The sequence below is a fragment of the Leuciscus leuciscus genome (genome assembly GCF_965113295.1).
Source record: "Leuciscus leuciscus genome assembly, chromosome: 2".
NCBI lineage: Eukaryota > Metazoa > Chordata > Actinopteri > Cypriniformes > Leuciscidae > Leuciscus > Leuciscus leuciscus.
In genome coordinates this window covers 50677121-50699735 of record NC_138726.1, presented here as the reverse complement: position 1 = coordinate 50699735, position 22615 = coordinate 50677121, and the positions used below count along the sequence as shown (strand labels likewise).

The following is a 22615-nucleotide window of genomic DNA, read 5'->3' as shown; positions in this document are numbered from 1 at the left end:
TGAAGTCCCTCCAGTCAGTCTATGGGATTTCTTGCACATTTTATCATCCACCATAAGAAAAATCAAGTTTGAAAGCTCAGAAAAGTAACAGCTAAAAAAAAAAGCTTTCCAATTTGAAATATCATATATCTCCATAGCACAAACAGTGCAAGTTCAGCCCAAGTTTAATACCTGGGGTTTGGTCAAATCACTAACCTTAAAGGTATAGCGGAGGATGTTTTACTTCCTGGTGGGTAGTCTAAACTATTGGTCCTCCTAATTGTCAATCATTCTGGTGAATCAATCAAACTTTTCAAAAAGTGGAGAGGGCGGGTCTTATCTAAAATTTGGAAAGATCCTCCGCTATACCTTTAAGTATGAGCAATAATCATGAATGCTTTAGCATACAGCACAGTAATAAATCCAGTTCGCAAACCTAAAAAGCTCAGATATGACAATAATTTCTGCATTTCAACAGCGTCACAGTGTTTCTTTGTGGTCTTTCTTTTGATATCTTTCTTCTTTTTAGAATATTACCGTCAATGCAATGTGTTATATAGCTGTTTCTGAATGTAAATTATCTGCCATGTTTTAAAGATCAATGGTCAAACAAAATAAAGTTATTGTCTAAAAATAGAATTGATTCTGAACTGCTGAAACGAGTCGTCAGTAATTCCAGTCTCTCTTCTTGTTACATACCAAAGTAACAACGTTATACATTTGCATAATGCCAGTCTATGGTCTTCGTTGGCTGTCAACGAACAACATCTGCTTTGACCCTCAAACACTGTAGTTGAAGCTGAGACTGGAAGAGCTTAGTTCATGATGTCGACATGTCGAGAAGACGCTGTTTTCAGTGCTGTGAATCCACTTTGATTCACTTCAAAAGGATCAGGACTCACGCTGGAATTTATACAGAAATACAGACGCCATCGTTCCTGTTCGTATCATTGTGCATCAAGTGCAGAGAAAACCTCCGGATCTGATATTTAGATATGGTAATAGGCGTCTGTTTCCGACATGCGCTGTAAGTGGTAGACCAATCACAACAAACTGGGCCTTTTGGCCAATCAGAACAGAGTAAACCAATCACAACAGACAGACTGGTCCATCTGACCAATCAGAGTAGAGTAGACTCTTGGAAAGGAGGGGTTTAGAGAGACTGGATCTTTGAATGAACCGTTTTCAGACTCTTTGAGAAATTAGGTGATGTGCAATGTACAGTGGGGAGAACAAGTATTTGATACACTGCCGATTTTGCAGGTTTTCCCACTTACAAAGCATGTAGATGTCTGTAATTTTTATCATAGGTACACTTCAACTGTGAGTGACGGAATCTAAAACAAAAATCCAGGGATTTTGACCCACTCCTCCATACAGACCTTCTCCAGATCCTTCAGGTTTCGGGGCTGTCACTGGGCAATACGGACTTTCAGCTCCCTCCAAAGATTTTCTATTGGGTTAAGGTCTGGAGACTGGCTAGGCCACTCCAGGACCTTGAGATGCTTCTTACGGAGCCACTCCTTAGTTGCCCTGGCTATGTGTTTCGGGTCGTTGTCATGCTGGAAGACCCAGCCACGACCCATCTTCAATGCTCTTACTGAGGGAAGGAGGTTGTTGGCCAAGATCTCGCGATACATGGCCCCATCCATCCTCCCCTCAAAACGGTGCAGTCGTCCTGTCCCCTTTGCAGAAAAGCATCCCCAAAGAATGATGTTTCCACCTCCATGCTTCACGGTTGGGATGGTGTTCTTGGGGTTGTACTCATCCTTCTTCTTCCTCCAAACACGGCGAGTGGAGTTTAGACCAAAAAGCTCTATTTTTGTCTCATCAGACCACATGACCTTCTCCCATTCCTCCTCTGGATCATCCAGATGGTCATTGGCAAACTTCAGATGGGCTTGGACATCTTCTGGCTTGAGCAGGGGGACCTGGCGTGCGCTGCAGGATTTTAATCCATGACGGCGTAGCGTGTTACTAATGGTTTTCTTTGAGACTGTGGTCCCAGCTCTCTTCAGGTCATTGACCAGGTCCTGCCGTGTAGTTCTGGGCTGATCCCTCACCTTCCTTATGATCATTGATGCCCCACGAGGTGAGATCTTGCATGGTGCCCCAGACCGAGGGAGATTGACATCATCTTGAACTTCTTCCATTTTCTAATAATTGCGCCAACAGTTGTTGCCTTCTCACCAAGCTGCTTGCCTATTGTCCTGTAGCCCATCCCAGCCTTGTGCAGGTCTACAATTTTATCCCTGATGTCCTTACACAGCTCTCTGGTCATGGCCATTGTGGAAAGGTTGGAGTCTGTTTGATTGAGTGTGTGGACAGGTGTCTTTTATACAGGTAACGAGTTCAAACAGGTGCAGTTAATACTGTACATGTAATGAGTGGAGGACAGGAGGGCTTCTTAAAGAAAAACTAACAGGTCTGTGAGAGCCGGAATTCGTACTGGTTGGTAGGTGATCAAATACTTATGTCACGCAATAAAATGCAAATTAATTATTTAAAAATCATGCAATGTGATTTTCTGGATTTTTGTTTTAGATCTCAGTTGAAGTGTACCTATGATAAAAATTACAGACCTCTACATGCTTTGTAAGTGGGAAAACCTGCAAAATCAGTGTATCAAATACTTGTTCTCCCCACTGTATATTGAGAGAAAATTAAAGTGGTTTTCGACCTTGAATGCATGTAAACCTATTGAAGGAGACCTTCAAAATCCAATTAGAAACCTATCCAAATGTAGTCCTAAATACCTTGCTGCTATTATGGTCAAGAAGCACTAATAAAAGAAATTAGAAGTTTTTTTAATTTTATTGCACCTACTAAAATCAAGCCAACCAGAACACAGAAATGCAGAAAATGCCTGTGGGCTGGTAACAGTGTAACTTACAAGCCGGCGATTATGTGGCACAGTCTGTCTGCCATCCGAGAAAAGAGTGGGCGAGAACGGCAGAGATAGCATCAAGTAGTAAAAAGGCTTAAATTGGCCTCCATGGAATTTAGAGTACCGTCATTTTATAAACCAGAAGCATGAGGACAATGATAACTTCCTTGTCCTCATGCTTCTGATTCTAAAAATGAAGCAGTCTATAGACTAAAAGTGACAGGATCTTAACTTGCTTTCTTGCATCCTACATTTTTTGCATATCCAGATTTTATCCAGATGGGTTTTTGAAAGTCAGGACAGCAAAAAAACATGAAATCGGATTTTTTCAAATTGGATTCAAAGATTTTTACAGATGTGTCTCAGTCTGGACGCTCTGGCTGCTCAAATCAGATTTCAAACTGTCTTTTGTGTCACTCTTAACATGAAAACTGGTGAGGGAAATGCCAGAAGTATATTCATGCGGTGTTCAAATGGTATATCCAAGGATTTCGGCATTGTCACGTGCGATGAAGGAGTTCTGCACCGCGACTCGAAATGCCGCTTATTTGGAGAGTGAGATGATGCACCTCCATTTTTCCTGCAACCGTTTTGAAAACCTCTGCACATACGTGGGTACGCCTGCTACATCATTACCCAATCAACCCATGGAGATGAGTTGGATATTTCTGGACACACAAATCTTATTTGATCACTTGCAATTAATAGTGCGGACAGTCATAAGTAAACATAGCCTTTCATTAACACCAAGCCAGTTTCTATCCGAGAGTTTCATATGGTCTGTCGGTTGTGCGTCGAGCCACATCTATCTGGCCAATGTGAGCAGGCCAACTGCACTCCTGTGCACATGAGGAACCAATTAGTGGTTTATGTTCATCTGAGGGGTTTTTTCTTTTCTTTTTTGTTTTCGTTCAGTAGTTTTTGCTTTCTCTCTGCATATGAAAGATTGCAAATGAGCCTTAAAGGTGAGGAAGGATGTTTGAGAGAACTCTCACTCTCACTTGCAAGTTTTCTTACTTCTTAACCAGTGTGTTTTATCATTAACTAAAACTACTAAATTGTTTCGGTAATTGAAATAAAGCTGAAATAAAAATATATAAATAAAAATAAATAAATAAAAATGTTGCTTTTGGCAGGTAACCGCATTCAATATTTTTAAGTTGAATTAAAATGAAAATTTAAGTTGAATTAAAATTGCTGACTGAAATAAACACAAAGCCAAATATAGTTATTTTCTAAAAAATTACTAAAACTTAAACTCAAATTAAAAATAAAATCTTGTCTCTGCAAATCTATTTATTTTTTGTTCATTTTTGTAGTACAGTTAGTCTTCTTTCTTTTAGAAATGTATGGTTTTATTGTTTAGTTAATAGAAATATATATTTTTCCACTAGTATTTTCCCCCCTGGCAGTTTCTGTTTGAGATAAAACCTTGACACTAGCACAATGCAAACCCTTAATATTCATAATAAATGTTTGTGAGAGACATCAGTCTCTACATCCTGTATCTCAGCTGAAAATCTTCAGATAGGTGGAGCCTGAGGCATTGAAATGAGCCCAGTGAGATTTGCAAGGCCAGAGAAGCATGCAGTCTGTAAATGTTTATGAACAAAGAGGACTTATTTTGCCGGAAACATTGGAAACATTAAGCACATTTAGAGTCACATTGATATAAGAGAGAAAGTGACAGAGGAAAAAGAACCACAGAGATGCAGGCACAAAATCAGATTTGTATATTCAAGAAAGAGAAACCAATCTGGATTTGGCCAGCATGGTTTCTTTGAACGTCAAAGCCAACCCATGTCCCAAATTACATTCCCTTATTCCCCTTCCGTTTCCCTAAATGCTCTGCTCTCCCATTCTCGTTAATGCAATCCATATGCAAAAATGTGTTTATTGAGCTATCAAGTTAGTCTAAACAACAAAAAAAAGTGTTGTTTGCACAAATGAAACATCATATAAACATCTCTTATGCTACGGGGCTGTTGATTTTAGCAGTAAAATAGTTGAGCAACTTAAAGCTACATCACATTTCTTACTAGAAAGTTAATAAAGGCACCGTTCTTGAAGCAGATGAACTTAAAGTTTTGCTATTAGTAGAGACGCTGCCGAACACTGTTGAGAGACGCACACTCAGACTCAGGTAATTCACACAATCTCTAATCTCTCTCTCTCTATTAATAACATTAATAACTGCATTAATAACTCCATTAGTCTGCTATCAATGGCTCAAACTTCCGTTACTAGCTCTAAAATTACGTTTTAGGAAATAGCAACGGACGCATAGGATGAGATGTGTAAGAAATTAGTCCTACACACAAGTTGTTTTACGGACAAAAACCTGACAGATGTCTTGAAATACAACATCTGAACAAGGTCTTGAGGTGAGGTAACCATAAAGCGGAATAATTGATACTTGAATTATTAGAAAATAATGCTTCGCACCGTGGCAGCATTACCACCTTGCGTGTGCATGATTTTCTAATAACTCAACAACCCATAGTAAATTATTCCTTATCATATTTCACAACCATTCACTAAATATAGACATTAAAACGGGTGGGTGGTGGTGGCGCAGTGGATAAGACACATGCCTTTGGTGTGAGAGACCCGGGTTCGAATCCACTGTGAGACACCAATGTGTCCCTGAGCAAGACACTTAACCCCTAGTTGCTCCAGAGGCGTGCGACCTCTGACATATATAGCAATTGTAAGTCGCTCTGGATAAAAGCGTCAGCTAAATGAATAAATGTAAATGTAAATGTAAAACTAGCCTAGAAATCTAGACGCACCCTAGCGGCAGCAAAATGTATTTTGCAGCCAGGGCAGTCTAGCAACTCTCCATTGACTTTCGAGCTGCAAAAACCTAAATTGGGTCAGGCCAATCACGTCGTGTATAGAGTAGGCGGGGCGGGCTTAACATAATGACGACAGAGTTGCGACGGTTCCCTGCCACTTGAAAACAAAGAATGACGGCGGCTGCTGGCGAACATCTTTCGAATCGGCTTTGTCCGCGACTCTGGAGGACTTGGAGTTAGGTTTTTCTTTGAGAAAAGAGCATAGAACGGCACTTAAGTCATTCTTAAAAAAAGGAAGATGTGTTCGTAGTTTTGCCGGCCAGATATGGCAAAAGTTTAATCTATCAACTAGCTCCGCTGTTGGGAAAACGATCTGGTTGGTTGAAGCGCTGTCCTATTGCGTGCAGAGGAAATTTGAAAGACAGCCGTTTATCCCGCCCCTCGGATTGAGCCGTGTCTATGGTGAGTTGCCAGACCTAACATCTTGATGTAGGTCTGGCTTGCCAGTAGGGCTGGGACAACGCGTCGAAGTCATCGATGACGTCGACGCAAAATATGCGCGTCGATTCGTCGACCTGTTTTCATTTCTCTAAAAAACGTGTGCAAATTACTTCACAGTGTGTACCTTATGTGCGCTGATACGCGATGGCCATCATTCTATCCAACGGTATATAACCAATCCAGGGGTTTTCCTGCATTGAATTTTTTGGGGCGGCCGCCAAAGCCTTATTTTATCGGTGAGTGATGTAGAATAGAATGACTGACTGCGCTTGACAGGGCACATATAAGTACGAGAGAGAGCCCCGGCCGCGCGCGCGCACTCACCGTCTTCAAACAACACGAGCGCTGTCTTGCTCTCTCTCTCTCCCTCGTGCATATTAATCAAAATCATTAGACACGATAGAAAAAGGGCGGAAGACCAAAGTTTCACGTGGAGCATTCGGAGATTTTTTTCCCTTGAATTAACGCGGAGTGTGAATTGTGGTAAAAAAATAAACTGCCGGGATAATCACACAACGTTTGCCGTAGGCTACAGGTCCACTAATGACACGTCCGATTCGCGAACTAATGACTCATTTGAACCGATTCACTTTAATGAATGGTTAAAACAACTGATCTGTCCAACACTGAACTCACGAGACGTCTGAATCGGTGTAAAACAAATCGGTAACACTTTACAATAATGTTCCATTTATTAAATTCTAGTTAAGTGCTTTTTTTTCTTAGTATTTTTTTATTTTATTTTTTTTTTATTAAAAGTTGAGTGGCAGAGTGTATTACTATACGTAGTTGTTATTTTTATGTGAATGAAGAATTAAAATATGCACTTTTTTCAGTAAGCTAGGACTAGCCTAGATGTGTTTTCAACATAAATGTTCAATTCTGTTGGTTCAGGAAGGACGCCATGACAGGCTGTTGGCTCCCACTGTTAATTTTTATTTATTTTTTTGTTGGAAAAGCACTCTCTGTATTAGCTTAAAGCCCCCAAGTTTACATTGGTTACTGTATTCTTTCAATTGCTCTAAACAAGTATTTTGGGTGACCTTTTTATTTTTTTATTGAATGCTAGACATCAAGTTGTTGTTATTTTCATCTGAAAGAAGAACTTTTCTTCAGTAAGCTAGGCCCTATGTGTTCAGTAAGCTTGTTTCAGTAAGCTATGTGTTTTCAAGGCTTTAAGGTTTTATTGAATGCTACCTCTGACTAAGAATGCATTACTATGCACTTGTATAGTATTTTATTTTGGAATTTTAAGAGCAATAAACATATATTGCAATGTTAAGGAATTCATGTTTTTTTCATTCAGATATGTAAATTAACATGTATAAATTGCTATTAGTCAATTAATGGGGATTGGGGAGATAATCGATAATCGAATCGAATCGGACAGGGAAAATGAATCGTTAGATTAATCGATGCATCGAAAAAATAATCGCTAGATTAATCGTTTAAAAAATAATCGTTTATCCCAGCCCTACTTGCCAGGCTACATTAAAACGAAGTTCTTTTACGTTCTTCGCTTAGGGGTAAAAACAAGTTTGAAATACGCAAGCAGCGGGATACTGTTAGCCGGCAGTCGGGCACTAATACCTAATGCTGACCACATTGCTAAGGGGCCGATCACACCTGACGCGTTTTTTGCAGTGAGAGGTGCCTATTTTCAATTGGTTTCCTATGGCTGCGAGCGTTCTGCGCGCTGTTTATGCGCCTGCTGCGCCTCGCGTTTTACCGCCTGCTGCGCTTCGCGTTTTTGAAGTTGAAAAAAATAGCAACTCCAAGCAGAAATTTTTTTTTTTCCACTGTCCAATCGAATGAATGGAGAGGCGGGCCTTCCGTTTTAGTGATGAAAGCTACAGTTGCTTGAACGCCCGGAGAGTGCGATGATGGAGGATAAACTTGTAGTGCTCTCGCGGGTTACCAGGAGCTTAACGAGTTCACGAACCGTAACTACCACAATGTTAACAGAAAGTAAATAAAGTTAATAAAAGGCTGATTTGACGTTTACTTGACTGACAGGACAGCTGTTTCAGTGGTTGCCTAGCAACATAAAAAACGCAGCGCACTGCTCGTTCTGTGTGATTGGGCAGTGCTGTGCACCTCGCGTTTTCGAACCTGAAAAACGCGTTAGGCGTGATCGGGGCCTAAGAGTGGCGTTTAGATGAATATGTAAATATGTGCTGCGTCCTTTCCTTTTCAATAACACAATAAACAAACAAACAAAAAAAGACAGCGGTGAGAAAACAGCAGTTAAGAAAGTATCTGATCTGATCTGATTATAGCGATGTGGATTTGTTTGAACCAGCTCTGCAATTCGGCACTCCAGTCAAGTTTATTTATATAACACTTTATAGAACAGATTGCTTAAAAGCAAGCAGCTTTAAAATATTAAACATGAAAAAAACAGTGTCACTTTCAATTAGAATTACAACTTCATTTCTATAAAGCAGCTCTCCAGTGTGTTTATGTTTTTACTCACGGACGTCTCACCTCAAGGGACTGAACAGAAGAAATGAACCAGAAGAGATTTTGATGTGAATGAAGGCGGAGCCTCGGCGCACACTTACCTATCACATAATTGCCATGAACCAATGGTAGTTTGAAGGTGTTCACCAGCTGGAGTGAACTGTTCTGGAAAGTTTCCTTTGGCAAGCTGTTTTAAACTCCCGAAATAAACTTCATTTTGTCCTGATTTTATTCAAAATGACATCACACCAGTTCATTCTTCGATTTCACTTGAAGTTAAACTTGAAGGGGCCTTAAATCTTACGTAAGGCATTTTACAGTACATGTGAAACGGTATTCATTATGAAATGCTACACATGACTTTATTATGTTTATCACATGACCTCATTTAGTGCATTTTTAATGTGCAACAAATTTGGTTGTGTCTTTTTCTATACTGTTTACAGTCATATCCAATAATGAGCCAAGAAGTAGACCTGGTTCATTTGTGGTGCTTTGAAAAGAAAGGCCAGGTCAAGTGCATTGCATTGTGGGATACAGTATTCAATGTAGTGTGCACTGTAGGCTATGATGTCCAGATTTGCTGTACATTCCTGGGCAAAAAAAAATGGGCCAAGCCCAAAATGGCTAAACTAAGCTTTTAATTTCTTAACCTCAAATTATTGGTCAGGAGAATTAGCCACATTTAAGTGCACTACTTAAAAAGCAATTGCAGTCTCTGTCATCAAAGACAGAATTAAGTTTTTGTCAGAATATGGGAAGTTGTGTGTGGAGTGATGAATCACAAAGAAACACAAGTTTCATGTTGAGAAATATAATAATAAATGCATCTCTACCACAGTGAAGCATGGAGGAAGAGTGTCATTGTGTGGGAGCTTTTTTAGCTGCTGGTATTGGTGAGCTATTTCACTGTGAAGAGTGAAGAGACTTGCTTCCCACAAATGAAAATTGTTATAAAGAGGAGTGATCAGATGTTATTTTTAACAAGACAATGCTCCTGCCCAAATTGCAAATACATACAACCAAGTAGTGGCTTGAGAACAAGTCCATCAGGCTCATGTTTTGGCCTTGGACAGAGTCCAGATTTGAAAATTTGGTCTCACATTAAACTCAAACGAACTGGGAGACAGTTCATAACTACTTATGAACTGTTTGAAGCCATTAACATTGAGGGGAACAACACTGACTCTTCTTCCTGTAAAAAGCTGTCTGCAAGTTGAGGAAGGCTTTTCCGTGTTACTTTATCTGCAGTACCTGTGCAATTCATGCTAATTTCCTGACCAGTGATTTGGGATTAAAATGGTTAAGACCATCAAAAGACCACTAACATTTTTTGCAATTTGTGGCTTTGTCCTTTTTATTCTTCTTTTTTTTTTTTTTTTTTGCTCAGGTGTGTATATGAGCGTCAAGCCTTCTTGACAGACTTCTTTATCTAACATGACTATCAGAAGCAGATATCAAGATAATGTGCAAAGGCTAGCTTGTTCATGTTTTACTGAAAATTTCTTGATGCAGTTTTGAATGCTATACTGAACTGTTTTCCAGTCTGAGATGTACAAAACCCCCAAAGAAACAAAAACAAATAACTTACACTCTGAAAAACAACGCAGCACAAATTCAAACAGCTCAGAGTAACTGCGACCCTGAAGCAAAATAACATGCAGAATCTGCAAGCCCAAATAAAACAAAGATGTTAAAATAAATGATACGCTAAAAATAAATTAAACCCTCATGAGCGACTGTATTTCAACCGTGGTTTACAAAACCATATGCTCCGTGCAAAACAGTTCAGCTGAACCAAGCCTGTGAATCGCTTGGTCTCCAAAGGCAAAAACTGATTTTGCAACAATTTAAACGAACCTTAGAAAAATCTGGCCTTCCACAAAATCTAATATTAGCACATCTCTCATTTTGAGCCTTGATATATTAAATGAAAGAATCATATCATAAGCCCCGTGTGGTACTTCTCCACTTGAGTCCGCCCACCTGTCGCTGCTCTCTTTCCTGTCAGCGTTGCATTACACCTCTTATGGCTACGGCAAAACTTCCTGTACGCCACTGTCCGCCCCTGCATCTTCATTCTTACTCACTAGCACAAATTCTCACCTCCCACTATAAGACAGAAGACAAGACAAAACTTGATACTAAAACCTTCATGGCTTATTTGAAGAAACTAGCTGGGAGGTTTTGTAGTGTTTCACCAAACAATTTCGTCAGTTACGTTTATTTGACTCTACGGGATAAACAGAAACAAATGAGAGAGATTGATTCGATCCAAATTTTCCATTAGAAATTCTTTTCAGATCTGTTTCTGTTCAGTCAAGTGAGTTATAAAGAAACACTTATGTCTCAACTGAAATTCCAGGATTAAACACGCGTAACTCATTGCTTTTGATATCTTCCACACTCTGTACACAACCAATGTAGAGTTTCAAAATGCTTTTAAGATCAAAGAAACCTTATTTTGACATCTCCACACAAGGGCTGGAAGCCTATGCAAAACTTTTCACATTCATATATCAAGGATTGAAAAAGAGTTATATTTCAAACAGATTATGACAATGTTAACTTATTAAAGTCAGCATGAAACAGAAGTTGCGATAGTTTTTTCTTCCCTATCGTGACGTATATCCATGTGAAACAGCTTCTCGAACAACAAAAAATGTAGTGCAGGACTATCGTTTGATGGTTGTGGTTTGCTATTGGTCGATCTCATGTGAGTGACAGGTTGTCCCGCCCTCATGCCAGTAAACACATCATCAGAGAAGAGTTGAGATGTCATTGCAAGAGAGATGGGAAGTTATTTTGATTAAAGATTACGAGGACGTAATGATAAAAAATACTAAAACAATGTGAACTGATAAATCATTTATAATCTACACTGCAATATTCCATAAAAAAAAAAGGAATTTTCAATTTTGATTACATGGTGCCTTTTAATAATCGTATTAAATGTCCTTTCTCGTATCTCATCTACAATGTAAAACCTAAAATCAATGCATTTACAAACTACCAAACAAAAACTGCTTCCACTGTCACACTTTTAAAACAATTTTTCTGACATGTGGAAAGCAAAACACTGAGACCATGTCAACTTGTCAATCACCGCAGTCGCACCAACCAATTATCTGATATTTTGGCAATCATCTCTTCTGACAAGATCCAGACATTGAGGCAATTGACACAGAGAGACAAGCTGGGAATAATTAAGCATCTGTGGTAAAAGCATGATGCCAGAGGGCTTCCGCCATGATATTTACTGCTCTCCAGTAAAGGCCCAGCATGTTACCAGACAATAAACAAAACAAAAGCACATGTGGTGTCACTGTTACAGACACCCATACACTGCAAGCGATCACAAACTACAACACCCCCATTATTACCACACCAACAAAGCAGTCTAGACAACAAGCAAAGCTATGGCAAGCAGTTTAAACATTTACTATTTAAAATAGTTTTTAATCATGTCTTATGGACTCACTTTTCTGGACCCACACACCAGAAGGGTCACACCTTGGACTTGTTTTATCTTGTTTTTTCAGTGACTAATCTTAAAATTTGTGATGCTGCTATTTCTGATGTGGTTTTTGACTCTGTGCTGGCTTACACTCTCCCCAAATCTTATCATTCACTGCGTTTTTCTAGATGTTTTAATTTCTCTACTGCCAGGACATTCAATGATGTGTTATCTACCCAAACCCCAAAAGCCCTCTGATGAAATTGGTTGATATTTTTTAACAGTACGCTACCTTGGACTCAACTGCCCTCATGAGGTTACAGAGATCCAAGGTGATGAAGAAAGTTCAGCCGAAATAATCGCATTTGGCCCAAAAACTCTCTCTTCTGACAGTGTCAGTCAGCTTGGTCCGCTCTCGTGCGCAACAGTGGCAAAAAAAACCTTGGTGTCATTTTTTATTCCACACTGTGGTTTGATAAGCAGATTAGTGCTGAAAGATCTTGAAACTGTTGTTCATGCTTTTATAACATGTAGGTTGGACTATTGTAATTCGCTCTATCTGGGTTTGCCTGAAACAGCCGTAGATCGTTTGCAATTGGTACAAAATGCGGCAGCCAGATTACTGACTGGTACTAAAAAAAACGTGAGCACAAGTTACTTTCTTCTCTTCACTGGGGACCGAAATTAAATTTTTTGCTTTTTGTTTTTAAAGCTCAGCATGGACTTGCTCCTCAGTATATTTGTTATGTTCAGTTCCTCGTTCATGTTTTAAGTTCCTCTTCCGTTTCCATGTAAAAATCTTCTTTGAAGAACTATTTGTATTCTTTATGTTTTAATTGAGGGCGTACATTTTTCAAAAAAAAAAAAAAAAAAAAAAAAAAAAGGTGCTTTATAAATCAATAAACTAAACTAACTAAACTAAAACAACTAGCCTAGTATTTATTTTTATGCAAATAATATTTGTTTTTAAAATACTGGTAAATAATCCAACAGTGACTGGTATCTTTTTCAATTTGTCTAATTTATTTGAGTGTTTATTCCAGTTTTTTCTTGTAGAAATTGAACGGACAGTAATATAATTCCAGTTGTTACTAGAAGCATATTGGATCTTACAAGAAAAGTTTTAAAATTAATTTTGAAGTTGTCATTCTGACTAGACATTACGTATTAACACATCAACATACGTATTAGATTTAAACTAGAATTTTTTTTTACCAAGTGAGGTAAGAAATGTTACACAAATGTTACACTTTATTTTAAGGTGTCTGTTACAGTGTAATTATACATTTAAGTACTGAGTAAAAATAACTACATGTACTTACTATAGGGTTAGGAATAGGGGTTGGTTTAGGGTTAGTTGCATGTAATTATGCATAATTTACTGTTATTACTACAGCAACTACATGTAACGTGTAACAAGGACACTGTACAATAAAGTGTTACCGAAATGTTACTAGCAAGTACTGGGATAGATAACAGTCTCATAAAGAGGTACTAGTATCTAATAAATAAGTTCTGGTAAAACTGGAATAGGTACCAGCAGCAAGTCGAATAGTTGTCGCTATTTGGAAAGTGACTATTTGCAAAGTAATAAACACTAGTATGTAATGAAAAACTACTAGTGGCTCATTGAAAAGATACTAGTCTCTACTGGGAGAAATTACTCGTATTTAATAAATAAGGGATAGTAGCTAATGAAGAGTTAAGAGTTTTGGATTACTTATAAACCCTAATTGATTCATTTATAAAAGCCAATCATAAAAATGATACTATTCAGTGTTAACTATTAACTGTAAAAACGGCTTGCCATAGAGTGTCAGAAACATTGAAAGTTGGGAAGGAAACAGTTTGATGAGACAACCATGAAAGCCAACAGAGGAAGCGAGACTTGGCTTGAGTTTGTTTGACAAAAAATGACACAATGAACTGCAGCCATTGTTGTTGTGTCAGTGTCAAGACTGAATGACATTTAAACTAAAACATGCTTGGAAAATATATAGAACAATAGATTTTGAATTGGTTTTATATCCAATAGTACACAAATGGCTGCATATAACAATATCTTCCCAGAACTAACATAAAAACCTCTGAGTGAAATTCCAGAAATTGACTATGGTAAACAGAGTTGACATAGTTTCTACTGCTAATAAATGAATAAGGGACCCTCAGTGTTAGAAGTTATCATACTTTCTCTTAAATCTTAAATCTAAGTTTAAGTGTATTGGTCTCTCAGGCAGACCAGGCCTGTTGTTGTCTGGTTTTAGGGTGGTTTTGTGCACTTTTTCAAACCAGCTTGCCTGGCCAGGCTAGCAGATCAACTAGGACCAGAAAACCAGTTTAGGCTTGTTTAAGATGCGGTTTTACCATTAAAGACCTGGTTACCGTGGAATATATAGTTTTGCGAGGGAAGTCTGATAGTGTCAGTTTGTTACACACACACCCTGCATTTATCACACACTCCCCCCAACAACAACAACAACAACAAAATCAGTTTTAAATGTTTTGACAGTGAACAAACTTCACATTTGTAAATACTGATAGCGTATTGGCATGATTACAAATGTGAACTCAGAAAACTCTGTTTATCGTTTATATTAAAAAATGTGTAGACATAAAGATAAGAAACTCACCAAGACTATTCGTTGATCCATCCATGTCTGAGTTAAACACTCCTGGCTTAAAGATCTCGCAAATATTGGATAAAACTAGTACATCCCATTGGCAGAAAAGCAATGCGTGTCTCCATAAATGCTGTCAACAGCATCGCCAAGAGTTTGCGGGACACTCACGCACACCAACACACGCGTGGGAGCCACTGAAGACTGCAGAAGTTGTCGTAACTGTGAAATCACGAATCCAGGAAATGAGCAGTGTCTGTCGCATGAGGCAAGTGCACGATCTCGCGGGCTGGGTTTAACTTACTCCAGGAACCGCGTCCATCCCATATGAAGTTGATTGAGCGCGTGAGATTCCTAAATGCTTCCTAAAAATCCTTCTAACTGCACGAAGCGAAACTGAAATTAGTCGCGCTACTTCGATTCTGTATAGTTTCCCCCTTACAATCCCCGGTTAAAGAAAAAGTAAAAACATAACTTTGACAGCTTCATCTAGTTTTCACCCAATACCGTTCTGCCATCTAGTGCTGATTGCGTGAATAACACGCCCGGAACCAATGGGAGTGGAACGTTCTTCGTGACGTTTCAGGGGGGGAAGTTGAACGACGACGCACCAGGAGCAGGAAGTCAGCCGGTGCGTGTTTGAAGGAGACTTGACAGCAGAAAGAAATCTGAGTGGATTTAGTGAGCGTGAGTATTGATAAAGTATTATTTAGCGTTTCCTTGCCATTTTAGTTCATTGTTTTATTGTATAGGCTAATTACATGTATAGAAAAAGTCAGTTGTATATGGCACAATAATGTGATTTAAATTATATAATTACTTCTATAGGCTTTAAATTATATTTCTCTGAGACAGACAGACAGACATACAGATATATATATATAGACAGACAGATATATATGAAGAGTTCAGATGCAAAAGCCTCTAAATGCCATCTGAAATTTTCTTATAGAATGATCATTTTTATCAAGCTTGTATATTTCAATTCAATAATTTCACTTAAATGGCAATGAAGATTACCTATTAATTGTCATTTAAGTGAAATTACTGAACTTAAATATACAAGCTTGATAAAAATGATCATTCTATAAGAAAATTGCAGATGGCATTTAGAGGCTTTTGCATCTGAACTCTTCATATATATACAGACAGACAGACAAATAAATAGATAGATAGATAGACAGACAGACATATAGATAGATAGACAAATAGACAAATAAATAGATAGATACACAGATAGATAGACAGACATATATAGATAGACAAAAAGACAGATAGATAGATAGACAGACAGACAGACAGACAGACAGACAGACAAATAGATAGATAGACAGACAAATAGATAGATAGATAGACAGACAGACAGATACATAGACAGACAGACAGACAAATAGATAGATAGATAGATAGATAGATAGATAGATAGATAGATAGACAGACAGACAGACAGATACATAGACAGACAGACAGACAAATAAATAGATAGATACACAGATAGATAGACAGACAAATAGATAGATAGACAGACAGACAGATACATAGACAGACAGACAGACATATAGATAGATAGACAGACAAATAGATAGATAGACAGACAGACAGATACATAGACAGACAGACAGACAAATAGATAGATAGACAGACAAATAGATAGATAGACAGACAGACAGATACATAGACAGACAGACAGACAAATAAATAGATAGATACACAGATAGATAGACAGACATAGATAGATAGACAAAAAGACAGATAGATAGACAGACAGACAGACAGACAAATAGATAGATAGACAGACAGACAGATACATAGACAGACAGACAGACAAATAGATAGATAGATAGATAGATAGATAGACAGACATATAGATAGATAGATAGATAGATAGATATATAGATGCACAATAATGTGATAATTTATGCATTATATAATTATTAATTAACCTAAGATTAACGGATAGATAGATAGATAGACAGACAGATGCACAATAATGTGATTGTTTTTGCATTCTATAATTACTAATTAACCTAAGTTGAATGGGCATACAGATAGACAGACAAATAGACAAATAGATAGATAGACAGGCAAATAGATAGATAGACAGACATATGGATGGATGGATAGATGCACAATAATGTGATAATTTATGCATTATATAATTACTAATTAACCTAAGATTAACGGACAGATAGATAGATTCTCTAGATTCTTAGATTCTCAGATTCTCTAAGATAATATAGATATAAATGGATAAATTATTACATTTAAAATATATAGTAATACTCTGATAGTGATGTTTGTGTATGTTGTTTCCTTTCTAGGTTAATTTCAGTACATTTGTAATTGATCTGCTGTGGTTTGTGATGTCATAATCATGAACGCTCCTCGTCATCTGTTTCGGATCCAGTGCATTGGGTGCGTTACACACTTTCTGGGGACACCTGTACAACGAGTGACCCTGACCGGTGGAGCACATCTGCAAACCCCTGGATCACAGCACAGGAACGGCCAGGTATCTGCTTAGTACCTCTGAATAATGCTGCTTTATAGTCTGTGTGCACCTGCATTAATGCCTGTGTTCTTCTGTTCTTTTTTGTTCCTCCAAGTTTTTGAGGTCATTCCATTGCAGTGCAGTTTGTTCCACGAGTCGTCCAAACCAGACGGAGTTTGAAAAGGCAGTTGAACATCCGACGCAGCATAAAGACAAAACTTTGATCACACATGATGATTTATTTGAGCGAGCTGCTAGAGACTCAAAGACCAAGGCTGATTTTAACAGGGTCGTGGATGTTTTCAACAAAGCGGACATTCGGCGAAGAGGACATGTGGAGTTTATTTATGCTGCCCTGAAGAAGATGCCAGAATTTGGAGTTGAACGAGACATTGCCGTTTACAACAAACTCCTAGATGTGTTTCCGAAAGAGGTGTTTGTGCCACAGAACTTCATACAGAGGATGTTCAACCACTACCCGCGACAGCAAGAGTGTGGCGTACAGCTGCTGGAGCAGATGGAGAATTATGGTGTGTGTCTGTGTTTTTGTTAGAGAGAAAGCGAAACCGGTCCATTGCTTTAATGATTTCCTTCTTCATTTTAACAGGTATCACACCCAATGTAGAGACCAAGGTTTTATTGGCTCAGATATTCGGGGAAAAGAGTCATCCCATGAGGAAGTACCAGCGTATCATGTACTGGTTCCCCAGATTCAAGCACACAAACCCCTTCCCCGTCCCACACGTGCTCCCCAGTGACCCAGTAGAACTCGCACGATTCAGTCTTACCCGGATTGCAGATGACCCGGATGCTAAAGTAACGATCTATCAGGTGATCCTTTTAATTTACTGCTTTGCGCTGTCATGAAGACCTTAGTTACCATTGCATCACACAAGCAGAACTTGTTCAGAAGTTTGTGGTCTGTAAAATTGTTTAATGTTTTTCAAAGAAGTCTCTTATGCTCAATTCGATTTTTATCTAAAATATTTAGAAATATTATTACAATTTAATACAACTGTTTTCTATTTTATAATATTTGAAAATGTAATTTATTCCTGTGATCAAAGCTGAATTTTCAGCATCATTACTCCAGTCTTCAGTGTCACATGATCCTTCAGCAATCATTCTAATATGATGATTTGATGCTTAAGGATCATTTCAGTTCTTTACAGTAAGGTTCTATTTGGTTCCAATTTTATCCCATTTATTAATCGTAGTTAATGTTAGTTATAAAATACATCTTTGTTTGTTCGTTATCGCAGGTACGTAATATATACTGATACAACTTTTGATTTTAATAATGTACTAGTCAATTTTAAAATGAACATTAAGTTGTTCCAAACCTGTATGAGTTTATTTCTTCTGCTGAACACAAAAGAAGGTATTTTAAAGAACTTTGGTAACCAGATAGTTGACGGCACCCATTGACTTCCATTATAGTATTGTTTTCCTAATATGGAAGTCGATGGCTAACGTCAATAGTTCGGTTACCAACATTCTTCAAAATATCTTCTTTTGTGTTCAACAGTTACAGAAGTAAGAAATTCATACAGGTTTGGAACAACTTGAGCGTGTGTGAATGACGACAGAATTGATCTACAACAGAACTATCCCTTTAACTGATGTAGTTAAATAATGTTAACAACTGGAACCTTATTGTAAAGTGTTACCAATGTTTCTTATTAATATCAATGTTGAAAACATTAATATTTTTGTGGAAACTGTCATACTTTTTAGGATTAAGTAACATTATTAATGCCTGTACTGTAATTTGTTTTATCAATATAATGTGTTCTTGCTGAATAAAAGTATTAATGTTTTTAAAAACAAAACTGACCCCAAACTTTTCAACGGTTGTGTATATTTGAACTGTTTCTGGAAATAAAGGCTTTTCAGTCTGATAGATGTGCTTTATTTCACTCTTTGTAGTATCCGTCAACAGACATCACAGAGACAGGACAAGAAGTCACACGTCCCCATATTCTAGGTATGTAGCTCTTACCATTAGTCATATTTAAGAAATATTCTGGGTTAAATGCATGTCATCTTTATCTCATCTGTACCTCAGAAAATATTAAGAACTTTACACTACATGTTTGGCGTTCTTGATGCGGTCAAACTTGTATTTAACATGAAGGATTCATTTAAGTATGACTGTATACTGTATGCTGAGAATCAAATGTAATGCTTTTATAAGAAACATTTCTATTTTGGAATACAAAGTGTAAAACAAGTGACTGGACATACATTTTTTAAATGGAAATTGCACACAAAACCAAGCCCATTGTTTCTTGCTTGTTATTAGGTATTCAAAGTCCAGATCAGCGCTCTCTTCTGGCTAAACACAATCCCTGCAGGCCTGTGTATGTGGAAGGCCCATTTCCACTGTGGCTCAGGAAGACTTGTGTTCATTATTTCCTTCTTAAGGCAGACCCTATACCACCTGAGGAAAAGGTACCATAACTGGGCTAATGGTGGCATTTAAAGAATTTCTTTACATTTTCAACTTTACTGTGCAATGTTGCTGTTTGAGAATGAAAGGCTCTGCAAAGTTACAACCCAGCCAACATTTCCATGAGGATTTTTGATGGGCCAGAGAAATGTGTCCATCAGCTCCACATAGGTCCTATGTATGTTATCCCATGGGGCACATGATAGGTCCATAGTGGGCTCTTATTGGGTTCATTATATGAGCTCACTTGGGTCCCAAATGGGTGCTAATAATGGTACCGAGGTGGGCTACACACAAAACCCTTATGGGGCCCACATGGCCGAACACACTGGACCCTCTAATGGCCCCATTATATTTTTCTTGTGGGACCACATTGGGCCCCATTTTCTTTTAAAGATTCCAGTTGGTCAAATAATCAGCAACCATGCAAAATTCACTTTCAAACCACCTGTGCTGTGACTAAAGAATTCCTTAAATCAGCTGATTTTATGTGCTGCTGTAAATATTTTAAATTACATGAAAAAATATTTCAACGGTAAAGAAAATTACTTCAACTCGTTTCCTTTATTTAACTTCAAGATAAAACCTCTTGAATGCATCAGGGTGTATAGCTTTTTCCTGGGCTTGTTTAGACTCCTCAGCTTCATGCCTTTAGAGTAAAGAAAGAAAAAAACATAGAATTGGTAATATTCGGCTGGTCAAATGTTCAAACAGCATCAAGCATTTACATGAACGACCAAAACGCATAACAATTTTCAGTTTAAAGGGATAGTTCACTTTGAAATTAATTTTTGGTATGTTTTAGCTTACCTCAAGGGCATCCAAGATGTAGGTGTCTTTTTTTCCGCAGTAGTTTCAATTTTGATATTTTTAGGTCAAACCGTTCTTGTCTGTCAGTCATATAATGCAGGTCTATGGTCACGGTCTCAAAACACAAGCACAGAGTCCAAATTAAAACAATTCCCCGTCGTCCAAATTAAACAATTCCCCATCGTAAGTACACATTGATGGCCTAAGACACGAAACGAGCGGTTTGTGTGAGAAAACGAACAGTATTTATATCGTTTTTACCTCTTATACGCAGCCATGTCCGAGTGATCTGATCTGACGTGTACGCAGACTGGTGCATAGATATATACACTAGATGTCGCCTTAAAGACATTCGTTCCAATGAACTGCCGTAGACAAGGCGACATCTAGTGTGTATATATCTATGCACCAGTCTGCGCACATGTCAGATCAGATCACTCGGACATGGCTGCGTATAAGAGGTAAAAACGATATAAATACTGTTCGTTTTCTCACACAAACCGCTCGTTTCGTGTCTTAGGCCATCAATGTGTACTTACGATGGGGAATTGTTTAATTTGGACGACGGGGAATTGTTTTAATTTGGACTCTGTGCATGCTCTTTGAGACCGTGACCATAGACCTGCATTATATGACTGACAGACAAGAACGGTTTGACCTAAAAATATCAAAATTGAAACTACTGCGGAAAAAAAGACACCTACATCTTGGATGCCCTTGAGGTAAGCTAAAACATACCAAAAATGAATTTCAAAGTGAACTATCCCTTTAAGCTGAAAACGGTGTCATGTAAACTGCCCCTAATTCCCACCCAAGTCGGGACGAGGCCTAGTTGAGCTGCGTTAGTAGTGTGTTGAAACTCACTGTATGGTAAGGGGAGTGACATTTCTGAAACATGGTCAAAGCTTGACACACTGGTCCAGCTGACCAATCAGAGCACATTGTGCTTTTCAGAAGCAGGGGTCTCATAGAGACCGGAACTAAACAGAGCGTTACTGACAGACTGGAAAGAGAGGAGCTGCAACAATGTCAAATATGTGAAAAATTATGTGCTTTTTTTTAACATTCAAGCATGAAAACCTATTCTAGTAGAGCCCAAAAACTAAATCAAGACTTTATAAAAGGGCATAATATGACCTCTTCAATACATAATACTTAAAAGAATGCAACATTACATAGTAAAATTAAGAATTAATTTACATTCTGGATTATGCATTAGCATCTGATTTTCTTGTAGGTTGAGGAAGACTTTGACCCCGAGCTGATTGGTCCGGAGCAGAGTCTCTTCTATCCTCAGCGAGTGGAACTCGACCTGGAAAGAGACATTGGTGATGATGAGAGTTTCAATGTGGACGACGGTGAGACACATATTGCATTGTCAATTTGGCTTGAATTAAGTGATTTGCATATCATCAATTATACACAATGATTTCTGTTCATTTGATCCCGCAGTGGAAGAGGGGCTGGTTTACGCCATGTGTATGACCGGTCAGGGTGACCAAGCCACTCTGTCTCAGTGGATTTCTGGTCTACAGGAGACCTGTCCCATATTGGGCCAGATCCCCACTGTGTTCCGTCTGGAATCTGGACCTCGAGAACTGCAAACCTCGTCAGATGCTCAGCAAACCCCCGAGCAGGAGGTTGAAATAGATCAGATTATTGAAGATGAACCACACCGCTCACAAAGAGTGAACCAGTGAGAGTTGTTTCACAATGCCATGCCATGCATTTTATTAAGACCTCAGTTGAGATCTACTAGAGTGTGGTAGCATTACATGAATCTAAAATTATTTAATTTAGTTACCAGGTACTGACTGATGTTTTACCAGTTCCACACTGTTTTTGAATTGAGATCTGTCTACGTTATGCAAAGTCATTTTATGATGTGTAAGTGTAAATGCGTCATGACCTGATCTGGCAGTGCAATAAAACAAACATTTCTCCAATGATTTGATTTTATGTGCATTTTTTTCATATAATTTGTTTTTTAGAGCTCATTTTAAGTTAAGGATTAGTGTTTAGTCAGAACAATTTTAGTTTTACTATTCTAAGAAAAGTAGACCTATATTTTTTGCCAAAATTCTAAGCAATCACTGCAATATTCAGCAACATCTCGGTCATAAAAAGGTGCATATGAAGGGCATGCTAAGTTAATTAAC

The 22615-nt window shown here is 38.2% G+C and overlaps 2 protein-coding genes across 3 annotated transcripts in view; one reads left to right on the top strand and one right to left on the bottom strand.

The window, feature by feature from the left end:
* eml3 (EMAP like 3) overlaps positions 1–14943 on the bottom strand; it is a 42456-nt gene extending 27513 nt beyond the window's left edge. The window contains exon 1 of one of the 2 annotated variants that reach the window (XM_082155602.1): positions 14716–14943. In XM_082155602.1, the coding sequence (XP_082011728.1) occupies positions 14716–14740 (25 nt within the window). In that variant the 5' untranslated portion in view covers positions 14741–14943. The remainder of the gene's footprint in view (positions 1–14715) is intronic. The other variant, XM_082155603.1, reaches the window with a different exon arrangement.
* Positions 14944–15251: 308 nt separating this feature from the next.
* Positions 15252–22405, top strand: ecsit (ECSIT signaling integrator). The gene is made up of 8 exons (XM_082155781.1): positions 15252–15390; positions 17025–17215; positions 17310–17724; positions 17802–18025; positions 19124–19181; positions 19500–19648; positions 21694–21814; positions 21909–22405. Exons 2-8 carry the CDS (start codon positions 17078–17080, stop codon positions 22154–22156), a joined length of 1353 nt encoding a protein of 450 aa, XP_082011907.1. The 5' UTR covers positions 15252–15390; positions 17025–17077; the 3' UTR covers positions 22157–22405.
* The last annotated feature ends 210 nt before the right edge of the window (positions 22406–22615 follow it).

Coding starts and splice junctions, on each gene's coding strand:
- ecsit (XM_082155781.1), top strand. CDS start 17,078: ATGAACGCTCCTCGTCATCTGTTTCGGATCCAGTGCATTGGGTGCGTT. Junction 19,649..21,693: donor CTATACCACCTGAGGAAAAG/GTACCATAACTG, acceptor ATTTTCTTGTAG/GTTGAGGAAGACTTTGACCC. Junction 21,815..21,908: donor GAGTTTCAATGTGGACGACG/GTGAGACACATA, acceptor TTGATCCCGCAG/TGGAAGAGGGGCTGGTTTAC.